We start from the raw sequence: 13,733 nt of genomic DNA, 5'->3' as shown, positions 1-13,733 counted from the left end.
GTGTAGTGCGTATGACGCTAAATGTTTTAGATGAGCCTTCATCTTCGGTGCAAGAGCGCTCGATCAGTGAGCTATTATGCACTCTTTCAAGGGTGGCTGCTTCTAGGCAAACCTCCTGGCTTTCTCTGCACCCCTACTCTGTTTCGACGATGAAACTTATCCCCCATCGTCTAACCGGCCGACCTTGACCCCTGATATTTTGAGGTCATATCTAGTATTCAGAGTTTTCCTCGATTTGGGAACCGTTTCCGTGGCCCACACCACAACGTGTGTTTTACCCCTAGATGTCCAGTCAACTGTTGCGCCTCAACGCATTATGGGGAGAACCAGCTAGCTCTGGGTATGAGTGGCATTTTATCCAATATGGGAAGGTTATACAATGGTGGTCCTTATGAACTAATTCTACACTTCTTACTTGGTGTATTGTTACATGACTCGTGAGTGGGAACTTAGTTTCTATATGGGTATGCGACCTTGGATTGCTGTTGCATATTTAGCCACTTTTGTAGCTGCGACTGCTGTTTTTTTGATCTACCAATTGGTCAAGGAAGCTTTTCTGATGATATGCCTCTAGGAATTTCTGGTACTTCCAACTTCCTGATTGTATTCCAGGTTGAGCACAACATTTTTATGTACCCATTTCACATGCTAGGCATAGCTGGTGTATTCGACATATAACCAAGTGATCTTGGATACATCGCCATGTCCTCTGCCTTCACCTTGGTTTGTTTCATCATTGAACATTTGTCATTACTGTTCATGTTAATAATACTAATCCCCCAACCATTTGAAGATGCCTAGAAACTCGTATCCTTCTCTCATTAGGAAGGCTCACGCACCTCTCTTTTTGGACAGACCGAGTGATGCAGAGGCATTCATGTTATTTTGAGCCAGTACAAGACCAACCCTTTTTATGTCTCCGGCTTACCTTGGGTTTGATTCAGACTCTTATTTTGGGTTCGAAACAATTAAACAGAGGAGTATAATTCTCTGGCAGCCCAAAGGAGATTAACATTCTTCCTCCATTTATGCTTCATTAATAGTCTTTTAATTGCTTTCCAACTTTTGGTCTTTCTTTAGTCTTCTCATTTTTCAAGAGTTATGTTTATTTTAATCTTCTAGTCCTATATACGGGGTTCCAAGTTGTAGCAGGAAGGCATCTTTTTTTTCTTCTTCTGAATAATGAGTTTACAATAGCTTGTGAAGCTGTTTTGAGTGTTCATACACAAAAAGAGTCGATTCTTGATTGTTGCTAGTGTGGTGCTGTTGCTTTATCACTAGTAACATCAACCTTCTCCAATTTGGTTAATCTTGGTGGTGTTTAAGTACTTTATCCTTGATCTAATCAAATTGTTAATCTTACCCTAGTCTTATCCTTCTTTTTACCCATCCACCTACGCATCAACCGGTATCAGAGCAAACCCAGGTTGTCCTTGGGTTGTGTTCTTACTTCTTATCATCTTACTATTTTCTTTCCTCCATATAAAGATCGTGGCAATTCCTCATGGTATGACCGCAGAAGAAGTTCAGAATTTCTGGCGTGAGAGACAGATTTCAAAGAACTACTGAACTCATAACTCAACAGCTTGCAAGACTACTGGATGACAAACAACGAAGTTATTTAACTGACCCTAGCCATTATAGTTCAGATGAATCTGGTCAGTCTTTTGTTCACAGAAGAAGAGTTAGAGATGATCTTAGACTTAGAGATGTCAAAGCAGATGCTCCAGAATTCAATGGAGGATCAAACCCGAATGATTTTATTGAGTGGCTGAATGATATCGAGAACCTTTTCGATGTCAAGGGGTATTCTGATGAGAAAAGTTACAAAGTTGCTGTTTTGAAACTTAAGAAATATGCCTCGTTATGGTTGGAGAACATGAAAGCCAAGCGAGAATGAAGTGGCAAGTCCAAGATCCGGTCTTGGAGAATACTCAAGAAACTACTCAAGGAGAGATTCCTTCCAGATTCTTGCAAGCAAGATCTCTATATCAAGATAACCAAATTTAAACAAGGTAATCTCAGTATTGATGAATACACTCGTGAATTTGAGCAACTTGTGTTACTTAGTGAGAGATCGGAACAAACTATGGCTCGTTATGTTGGCGGATTGAACCATGATATTGCTGTGAAACTCGAATAGCAACCTTATTGGGTCATTCGAGGAGGTTTGCAAGTTAGCTCCTAAGATCGAGAAGCATGCTAAGAATAAGAAGGCAGAAAAGAGGTCTATAATATCCCATGCTTGATTGTTTTTAAGGCCTTGATTTCTTCAAATGTGGTATTTTTCCAAATTGTAACTTGTAGGGCTAATAGACTGATGTTGGATCTTGTATTTCATTAATTGTATACACAAAAGCACGATAACTTGGTAAGAAAAGCTTTGTAAAATAGGTAATTTTTGATAGGATATTAGGTACACGACCAGGCTCCCTTTTAGCAACTGGGGTTTATCAGGAAATGGATACTACTAATCTGAATTTATTCCTTTCCCGGTTTTGGATTTATCAGGAAAAGGATCCAGCTGAGATTCATGGCCATGCTGAGGTTGCACAAGCATTTAGTCACTTTGCTTCTGTTAGAATGTAAATACGGTATATATTTACTTAGGCCTATTAAGCCCATGGGCCCTTACGGTTTCTGCCTATATATATCCTTATACCCTTTCTTTGTAAAACACAAGTTAAAAGCAATAATATAATCCCTGATTACATGGTATCCAGATCTGGGCGTGTTTTTCTTCCTCACGACTTCAGATTTGTTTGCGTTTGGGTGCTGCTTCCCCGGTTGTTTGGTGCTGCTGTGATTCGGGGCTGTTTTACTTGATTATTTTGGTAGACAGCAAGCTTTGTTGCTGCTATTTTTTGTTTTTAAACGCTACATTTTTAGTTCCTTGGATCTGAAGTTTTCTGTTCGTCGGTTTCTTTGGCACTTTGTGAGTGCGTCGTTTGCTTTCTGGTTTGCTATACTTCGTCCCAAGTTCTACGCTCTCTCTTCAGGTTCATAATTTATTGGAAGATGACCGGAGAAGACAAAACATCTGACAGTAACAGTAGTTTACGTGTACCCGAGATGCTTCCAGTAAATGCTAAGCTCACCGACAACAAGCTTAGTGTCTCCAACTACTTTGAGTGGAGCAAAACTATTTGTATCTATCTCCGGAGCATGGGAATGGTTTCTCATTTCACATCGCATCCTCCTATAGGTAACGATTCTGATTCATGGTTCCAAAGTGATGCTCGTTTGTACTTGCAAATTATCAATACTGTTGAGCCTTCTGTTCCGTCACGTTTAGTCACTACGAATATGTGAAGGAACTTATGGATTATCTTTGATTTTTTGTATTGTGGACAAAGTAACATCTCTCGAATCTATAGTGTTTGTAAGTCCTTTCATCGTGGAGAACAACATGACCGATCACTCACTACGTATGTCATGGAGTTGAAGAAAGTGTATGAGGAGCTTAACTCTCTTCTTCCATTAAGTGCTGATGTCAAAGCCATGCAGACTCAGAGGGAACAAGTGGCTGTTATCAGTTTCTTGACCGGTTTGCGACCAGAATTTGACTATATCAGATCTCAGTTCTTGAATGAATCTGCTATTTCTTCTCTTCAAGGAATTTTTGCCTGTGTTCTTAGGAATGAGAATCTTCAGGCTTCTCAAACTTCTGATCACAACAGTGCTCTAGTTGGTCGAGGGGGATTTCATGGTGGCTACCGAGGAGGATTTCGTAGGGTCACCATGGTGTCTCTAGAGGTAGCCACAATGACCGAACAACTGACTCATGGGCTACTATTCGAGATTCTGATAATGTTGAATGTTACTACTGCCATGAGTTACGTCATACCAAGCGCAAATGTAAGAAGCTTTTTGCCAGACATTTAAGGAGTTCATCAGCGCACGTTGCATCTGCCTCAGATAGTATTGTTACTATACCCGTAGAAAAATATGCTCGACTTTTAGGGACTGAGAATTCCACTGCTCCAACTAGTGCATTTGCTGAGACAGGTAACTCTATTACATTTGCTGAGACAAGTAACTCTATTACATGCCTATTATCTTCCACATTTAAATTGGTCATTCATTCAGGTGCTTCAGATCACATGACATGTAATCCCACCATCTTTTCTAATTTCAATAAACACAAATTCCCATCACATGTCACAATTGTTGTCGGGTCTACCGCACCTATCCTTCTGGCACAGCCGATCTTACCCGTTTGTTTCGTTATCTTCCGTATTGAGCCTACCTAATTTCTCGTTCAATTTTTTATTAGTCATCAAAATTACCCGAGCTTTAAATTGTTGTGTCTCATTCTTTCCTGATTTCTATGTTTTTGAGGATCTGTCGGCGAAGAGGATTATTGGTAGATTGCGGGAGACTGATGGCGTATACATATTTGAACATCAAGTACCTTCCTCATTGACTTGTTCCAGCTCATTGCCTCCACTTGAAGTTCATTTGTCGATTAGGTCATCCATCTTTACAGAATTTGAAGAAGGTGTGTCCTGAGTTTTCTTATTTACCTTCTCTACAATGTGAGTCTTGTCAATTTGCCAAACATCAGCGTATTCATTTAAGTCTTAGAGTCTGTAATAAGCGGGCCTCATCCCCATTTGAGTTAGTCCATTCTAATGTTTGGGGACTGTTACTTCAAAACTTGGGTTTAAGTTTTTGTTACGTTTGTTGATGATTACTTACGCACTACTTGACTTGACTTTATTTTAAATCGATTTGAGGTATTAAAAAATGTTCACTCTATGCCGAGATTAAAACCCAGTTTAAAGTCTCCATTCAAACTCTTCGTAGTAATAGTGCAAAAGAACATTTGTCCCTACCATTTCATTCGTACATGATTCAAAATAGCATTTTTCATGAGTCTTCCTGTGTTGACACACCAGCTCAAAATGGGGTTGCGGAACGAAAGAATCGTCATCTCCTAGAGGTGGCTCAGGTTCTATTATTTCACATGACTGTTCCTAAAGTCTTCTGGGCTGATGCGGTTGCTACCGCTTCTTTTCTTATCAACCAAATGCCTTCCGTTGCCTTGGATGGTAAAAGTTATTTCTCAGTTTTAAATCATTGATTTCTGTCGACCCAAAGATCTTTGGTAGTTCTTGTTTTGTCCGCGAAACCCGACCTCACATAACTAAGTTGGATCCAAAGTCTCTGAAATGTGTCTTTATTGGTTACTCTCGACTTCAAAAAGGGTATTAGTTTTTCCCCATGCTTAATCGATACATTGTATCACGAGACGTTACATTCCATGAGAATATACCCTTCTTTCCTATGTCCACTCTTGCAACCCAAGATATAGTGATGATTTGTTGGTGTATACCATACTTGTTCCTGAGTCTACTACCCCATCCGACTTGACATAGACCCAAGAGCCTACTAAACCACCGATAGTTCATGTATATAATAGGTGGCAACGACTTACATCAGATCCCGACCAACACCATCTTCATCATCGTCTGCAGATTCGCCTAATGATGATCCTCTTGCTTCGAGTGATCCACCACCTTCCGATACACAGTTCCTGATCTTGATGTTCCTATTGCTCTTCGGAAAGGTAAGCGCTCATGTATTTTACCCTATTTCTTCTGTTGTTTCCTGTGATAAACTTTCGTCATGTTCTAGTTCTTTGATCTCTACACTTGATTCTTTATCTGTTCCTAAATGGTTGGTAAAGCTTTGGCCCAAGTGGGATGGCGGGATGCTATGATTGATGAGATGAATGCTCTCGATCATAATGATACATGAGATTTGGTAGAGTTACTTACAGGCAAAAAGGCAATTGGCTGTAAATGGGTATTCACTGTGAAAGTTAATCTAGATGGATTCGTGGCTCGTCTAAAACCCCGATTGGTAGCCAAAGCATATGCTCAGACTTATGGGGTCAACTACCACGAGACATTTTCTCTTGTGTGAAAGCTCGATCAGCAAGAAATTTTTTTTGCTCGAAGACAAAAAGTTGACCCACTTCATTCGCTGGTTGAATCATCCTCGCTAAGGTACCCTCCATCTGCCTGTTTGTTTCATTAACCGCTACTTACGACCGGGTACTACACCAATTGGATGTGAAAAATGACTACTTACATGGTGATTTACATGAGGTAGTCTGTATGGAGCAACCACCTGGGTTTGTTGCTTAGGGGGATTTTGGTAGAGTCTGTAAACTACGTAAATCATTGTATGGTTTAAAGCAATCCCCTCGTGCTTGGTTTGGACGGTTTAATGCCGTAGTGACCGAGTTCAGCTTATGGAGGAGCTCTTATGATCATTCTGTGTCTTTACTTTGTCATCTTCCAGATGTATTCTACTAGTGGTATACGTTGATGACATTGTGATTACTGGGAGTGATGAGACTAGGATCAAGAAGCTAAAAGATTTCCTTGCGTCTCGGTTTCAAACAAAGGACCTAGGTCCTTCAAAATACTTTTTGGGAATTGAAGTATCTCGTACTCGGAAAGGGATACGTTTGTCTCAACGAAAATTATGTTTGGAGATATTGAATGACTCTAGTATGATTGAAACAAAACCTTGCGAGGACCCAATGATTCAAAATATGAAATTGAAAGTGGACGGTGGAGATCTACTTGAGCATCCAGAAAAGTACAAAAGAATGTGGGAAAGCTAAACTCTTGATGATTATACGTCCTGACATCGCTTTTCCAGTGAGTGTAGTAAGTCAATTTATGTCACCTCCGAGAACTCCACATTGGGACACTGTTAGGCATATACTGAAGTACCTAAAGGGTGCTCCTGGTCTTGGTATCCTTTATCAAAATTACGATCATCATGTCATAGAAGGGTTCACAGATGGCGACTATAATGGGGATCCGACTACTAGGCGGTTTACAACAGGCTATTGTGTGTTGGTCGGAGGGAATCTAGTTCCATGGAAAAGCAAGAAACAGAACGTCGCTTCCCGGTCAAGTGTTGAATCTGAATACAGGGCTCTGGCCCAAACCATTTGAAAGCTGATATGGTTGCGCAATCTGCTAGGTGAAATTGGGTTTGCTCAATCTAAACCAATGAACCTATATTGTGATAATGAGGCGGCTATCCACATTTCAAACAACCCCGTGTTCATGAAAGAACAAAGCACGTCGAGGTTGACTACCATTTCACTCGTGAAAAGCTAGAAGATGAAATCATCTCAACCCCCTTTGTTCAAACAGGAAGACAACTTGCTGATGTCTTCACCAAAGCATTACCTGGTTTGTGAATCTCTTTTATTTGTAACAAGCTGGGCATGATTAACATCTATGCTCCATCTTGAGGGGGAGTGTTAGAATGTAAATACGGTATATAGTTACTTAGGCCCATTAAGCCCATGGGCCCTTAGGGTTCCTCTTTTGTTTAGGTTTTCTGTCTATATATATCCTTGTATTGTTTCTTTGTAAAACACAAGTTAAAAGCAATGATATAATCCCTGATTACAACTTCTTTCTGCGTGAATAGACCTGGGTTTCCTTTTTTGTTTCAATATGGGATAGGAGTAGGAGAAATATTTCTGGCCTGGATAGGTTCTATGTAAAAGAGTTTGTTTTTGAAGTAGGTTATATCTATGGAGGTGAGGAACTTCCTTGTTACAGGGTCATACCATTTATACCCCTTTGTAGTTTGGAGAATAACCAAGGAAGATGCATCTGAAAGAATATAGGAAAGCGAAACAGCCGGTGAATTGACTGATTCACAGTCTAGCAGAAGGRAAAAAATCAGTTGSTAGGGCAGTKACTCTGATTTACGAGCGGAGATTGATAGCAGMAGCAGCAACAGCTATAAGCAACAACAGAAGCAAGRTTTTTTTTAATAACCTGGATATCCAACCCAKTATGCGAGCCGACTAATCCCAGGGCGACCACCTGCTTTGCAGGTAKCCCGGAGTCACMGCAATTGAACCTCYGTGGCCACAAGGGGATTTTTGTTCCTTCTTGGATTTGAACCTGTGACCTCCAGGCACTTTTSACCTTTGGAGCCAAGMTCAAACCAATCAGGCACCACCCTTGTGGTTAAYAGAARCAAGGTTATGATGAGCAGTGGTAGCAATGGACGGAAAAGTCCCTGCTCGAGGATTYGTTGCAATAGTGACGGTGATGGAGGGAGTAAGGGAAAAATGTCAGCAGTGGGAGAGGAGCGCCAATCTCTGATACCATAAGAGAAGAMTTTTYYGTTTTAGTTGTATATATATTGATCGAGATGCTATATTTATACTAAATAAAGGTAACCAATACAGGTGAAATAGTAAGCCCATTCACATTTTAACCTGATACTTCTCCATATTTACATTTTATTTGCATATTTTATAGTGTACTAATTATGTCATACTGAACTTCTAACAATCTTCTCCTCTCCTGTTTCTGTCGATCTTCTTTTCTGGAGAGAGTGTGGCGTCTGGTCATTTTGCTTCATTACATATGTCTACTGGCTTTTTTCCATGCAGACATGCCTGGTTGGAGCTGGTCCAGAGGGTAGACATACAGCTCTGGAAGCTGTCACAGTAGTTCTTGATCTGCCACCTCCACAGCTTGGCTCCATGTCTGGGCTTACCTCAATCGATAGAGTTTCTGCATCGGATCCAAAGTCAGCTTTGGCTTTGCAGAGATTAGTTCAAGCAGCAGTAAGAATCATAGTTTTTCAACATGAAACTCGATGAGTTATTATAAGGTTTATGCTTTGTATTCTAGTTGAYTAAAACCCTTGCAGGTGTGGTTCCTTGGAGAAAATGCAAATTATGCTGCTTCTGAATATGCTTGGGAGTCAGCAACCCCTCCTGGGACTGCGCTGATGATGTTGGATGCAGATAAAATGGTTGCAGCAGCTAGTTCCYGTAATCCAACTCTAGCTAGTGCACTGACTCGACTTCAAAGATGCGCTTTCATTGGCAGCTGGGAGGTATTTGGTTGATCTTGAAATTTTCAAAATTAGCATTTTAGAATATGCGTTATAAGTCCACWTGTAAGTCTGGCCCATTCCTTTCACAATCTTCTCTTATATGGAACATTCTTCAGGAAATGTCTTTGTTTTATATCGTGAGAGAAGAAATTTGAGGCTTGAACTACTTGTGTTTGAAATGATTATTCATAGTTGTCAGTATGTTTATGTAGTGTCTTTTTGCTTTTGATCTTCATCGTAGCATTTTATCAAATTTAAGGCAGGTAGTAGCATCTTTGTCTGGCGTCTTTGTGTCGTACACATCTTGCAATATCTTGTATAACATTGCTTATAGGTATAAGAATTATAATGTTTGCTATAGTTTGCAGTATCATTCTATTAACCTATGGTAAAAAGCAGATACTCCTTATGTCCTGCTAAATATCACAATCCTTACTGATGATTGCAAGTGCCCTGATTGGCCTAGAACACCAAGCTTCAGATTCTTTGTACTCATTAGTTTGCGTCTTTGCGCGCACCATACCATCCTTCTCACAGTTTATAACAAAAATCACCTCTCACTACTTGACAGTTGACACTACCATCCTTCCTCTAATAGAACTTCAAACTTCAAAGACATCCAAGAAAACATTGTTAAACTAAATGGCTACCAACTCCTAGTACATGAATGTGCAATTATTAACCTCTCATAAATCGCGAAGAAGACGCCCTAAGGCTATTCAGTTTCGCAAGGTTGGTGAACGAAATCTTTATATGCAGCCAGTCTTTGTATTATACAAAGAAGCTAACATTATCATTTGCTCGGTTGCTCCAAGGCTTTCGCTGATGTACCTTTCCTCTGAGCATTAAATTTGTTTACCAAAATGCTCTTCGTATCTTTACTGATATTGATAGACGATTTGTATGCTCTGCATATGGTACTGCAAAACTCTAAGTGAACCAAGAAAACGAGAACCTGATCACAACCTGACTAGCCGTAACATAATGGGTATATGGGTCGTTCTTTAATATTACAAAAGAATTGGTTTTTGGTTTGTGTCTTTTGGTAAAAACGTTTCAATTCTCATTTGTCCTTTAAGTCTTCCTAGAGGGACACTAATTTTGTCAACTATACTTTCTCCACAAATCTTCATACGTTACCAAAAATGTCTCAAGCTCTTCACTGAATTATAAGATCTTCAAACCTTCCAATATTTTTGTGATGGTGTCTCACACTTCTCCATGTTTTGATAGAATGCACCAGCACCCGTCTCAAGGGGGTGTGGGGTGTTTCTTGAGACTTTGGAGGGCCTAGTTAATATTAATTAGTTATATTTTATTATTATATTAATCAATTGTCTTTTATTATTAGGATATCTTCTAGTATGCTATTTGAATTATGCAGGCTTAGGGATCTTGACTATATAGGTCATTAGGGATAAAGTTTTTGGGGTGGGTAGGAAAAATTATGTCTAGAGTCCTAGGAGATCACCTACTTCTCAAATCACTTGTAATTTTCTTTTTTTCATTGAAATATATGATAAGAGTCCTGTTGCATTTTCATCAATGTCGCAGTCGCTTAAGACTTCCCTGAACCTTTTATGCAAATACTTTTTCACAAGCCCGGGAACAGAAATGGCCTCTTCACTACTTGGGATAGAAGTATGGTTTGCGTACATCCTACCCCCTTAGACCCTACTTCCGTGTGGGATATATAGGCTCCGCTTGGTTTGGTTTGGTTTGTCACTTAATGCCCTGAGTATAAAGACTTTCCGTGTGCCAACAATGAGTTGCATGACAGTTAAGAAAAAGAGGATCAATTGTGTAATGTCCTGGTGTGATTCTGCAACTTATTGCAATGTAAGAGCTGTAATTTAGTCAAAGGCCGGTGTTGCAGCAGTTTACCCTTGGTGCTTGCTTTTCATCAGGCTCTTTGATGATTAAATTTTTTCGTCTCAGGTCCGTATTGTTGCTGCTCAAGCTCTTACTACCCTGGCAATAAGATCAGGCGAGCCGTATAGGCTACAGATCTATGAATTTTTACATGCTTTAGCACAAGGAGGCGTGCAGTCTCAGTTGTCAGATATGCATATCAGTAATGGTGAAGATCAAGGAGCTAGTGGTACTGGTCTCGGATCTTTGCTAAGTCCTGTGCTGAAGGTCCTTGATGAAATGTATAATGCACAAGACGAATTGATAAAGTAGGTACATGAGATAATTTATCTACTTCAAATTTCTCGACCATAATATAGAAAAGCTTTCTGTTGCTCACCTTGTGTACTGATTATTCTGTACTTGAGTTTCCAGGGAAATGCGTAACCATGACAATGCGAAAAAGGAGTGGACTGATGAAGAACTTAAGAAGCTTTATCAAAATCATGAAAGGCTCCTCAATCTGGTTTCGTTATTTTGTTATGTTCCAAGAGCAAAATATCTACCTCTTGGGCCAACTAGGTAGGAGTCTTCTATTATCTTTTCAGAGATTATATTATTGCTTGACTTGTGTATTACAACGAAAGGTACATGGATATATATAGACAAGTAACCTAGGAAAGAGAAACCCCAAGGGCCCACCGGCTAACTGGGCCTTAACAAATAAATACAATATTTCTATTCTAACAATCCCCCTCGGGTTGGAGCATAGATGTTAATCATGCCCAACTTGTTACAGATAGAAGAGATTCGCGAACCAGGTAAAGCTTTGGTAAAGACATCAACAAGTTGACTTCCTGTTCGAACAAAGGGAGTTGAGATGGTTCCATCTTCTAGCTTTTCACAAGTGAAATGACAGTCTACTTCGAAATGTTTTGTTTTTTCATGAAACAAGGGATTGTTTGCAATGTGGATAGCCGCCTCATTATCACAATATAGATTCATCGGTTTAGATTGAACAAACCTAAGCTCACATAGCAGATTACACAACCATATCAACTCGCAAGTTGTTTGGACCATAACCCTATATTCAAATTCAACACTTGACCGGGAAACGACATCTTGTTTCTTGCTTGTCCATGAAACTAGATTCCCTCTAACCAACACACAATAGTCTTTTGTAGACCGCTTGTTCGTAGAATCCCCATTATAGTTGGCATCTGTAAACCCTTCTATGACATGATGACTGTGATTTTGATAAAGGATGCCAAGACCAGGGGTACCGTTAGGTACTTCTTTATATGCTTAACATCGTTCCAATGTGGAGTTCTTGGAGATGGCATAAATTGACTTACAACACTCACTCGAAAAACGATGTTTGGACTTGTAATCGTCAGGTACTTTAGCTTTCCTACAATTCTTCTGTATTTTTCTGGATCCTCAAGTAGATCTCGATCGTCTGCTTTCAATTTCATATTTGGAATCATTGGGGCCTTACAAGGTTTTGTTTCAATCATCCCAAGATGGATTTTAAAGGACCTAGGTCCTTTGTTTGAAACCGAGACGCAAGGAAAGCATTCAACTTCTTGATCCCAGTCTCATCACTCCCAGTAATTACAATGTCATCAACATGCACCACAAGTTGAATACATCCAGAAGAGGACGAAGTAAAGAACACAAAATGATCATAAGAGCTCCTTCATAATCCAAACTCAGTCACTACGACATTAAACCGTCCAAATGAAGCACGATGGGATTGCTTTAAACCATACAATGAATTACACAATTTACAGACTTTGCCAGACTCCTCCTGAGCAACAAACCCACGTGGTTGCTCCATATAAACTTCCTCATGTAATTCACCGTGCAAGAAGGCATTTTTCATATCCATTTGGTTAGTACCCAGTCGTAAGCAGTGCTAATGAAATAAACAGCCGGATGGAGGGTACCTTAGCCATTGGAGAAGATGTGTCATAGTAGTCGACCCCATAAGTCTGAGCATATCCTTTGGCTACCAACCGGGCTTTTAGACGAGCCATGGATCCATTTGGATTGACTTTCACAACGAATACCCATTTGCAGCCAATTGCCTTTTTGCCCGCTGGTAACTATACCAAATCCCATGTATCATTATGATCGAAAGCATTAATCTCATCAATCGTAGCATCCCGCGATCGAGGATGGGCCACAGCTTCACCAATCATTTTAGGAACATATAAAGAATCAAGTGTAGAAATCAAAGAACGAGAATGTGAAGAAAGTTTATCATAGGAAACAATAGAAGAAATAGGGTAAGTACACGTGTGCTTACCTTTCTGAAAGGCAATGGGAAGATCAAGATCACTTGAAGCAAGAGGATCATCATTAGGGGGATCTGCAAACCATGACGAAGATGGTATAGCGTCGGAATATGATGTAGGTCGTTTCCGCCTATTATATACATGAACTATTCGTGGTTAGTAGGCTCTTGAGGCTATGTTGAGTCGAATGAGGTAGGAAACTCAGGAACAGGTATGGCATATACCAACAAATCATCACTATCTCTTGGGTTGCAAGGAGTGGACATAGGAAAGAAGTGTATATTCTCATGGAATGTAACGTCTTGAGATACAATGCATCGATTAAGCGTGGGAGAAAAACACTTATACCCTTTTTGAAGTCGAGAGTAACCAAGAAAGACACATTTCAGAGACTTTGGATCCGACTTAGTTATTTGTGGTCGGGTATCACGGCAAAACACTAAAGATCTTTGGGTCGACAGTAAACAATGATTTTTTAGGAAACCGAACTGAGAAAGGACTTCTACCATCCAAAACAACAGAGGGCATCTGTTGATGAGAAAACAATCAGTATCAAAAGCATCTGCCCAGAAAAGTTTAGGAACAGTCATGCTCCACAACCGTATAGCCTCATGACCTGTAAGAGATGACAATTCTTTTGCTCTGCAACCATATAGGCTGGTGTGCCAACACAAGAAGACT

At 40.0% G+C, this 13,733-nt stretch overlaps 1 protein-coding gene across 1 annotated transcript in view; it reads left to right on the top strand.

Moving 5' to 3' along the window:
* Positions 1-13,733, top strand: part of LOC112505865 — a 56,762-nt gene that overhangs the window by 24,901 nt on the left and 18,128 nt on the right. The window contains exons 17-20 of the mRNA XM_025109911.1: positions 8,450-8,626; positions 8,713-8,901; positions 10,840-11,081; positions 11,188-11,334. Coding sequence (XP_024965679.1) covers positions 8,450-8,626; positions 8,713-8,901; positions 10,840-11,081; positions 11,188-11,334 — 755 coding nt within the window. The remainder of the gene's footprint in view (positions 1-8,449; positions 8,627-8,712; positions 8,902-10,839; positions 11,082-11,187; positions 11,335-13,733) is intronic.

This window comes from Cynara cardunculus (genome assembly GCF_001531365.2).
Source record: "Cynara cardunculus var. scolymus isolate 2C chromosome LG 2, CcrdV1, whole genome shotgun sequence".
Taxonomy (NCBI): Eukaryota; Viridiplantae; Streptophyta; class Magnoliopsida; order Asterales; family Asteraceae; genus Cynara; species Cynara cardunculus.
This window is presented reverse-complemented; position numbering and strand designations above follow the sequence as displayed.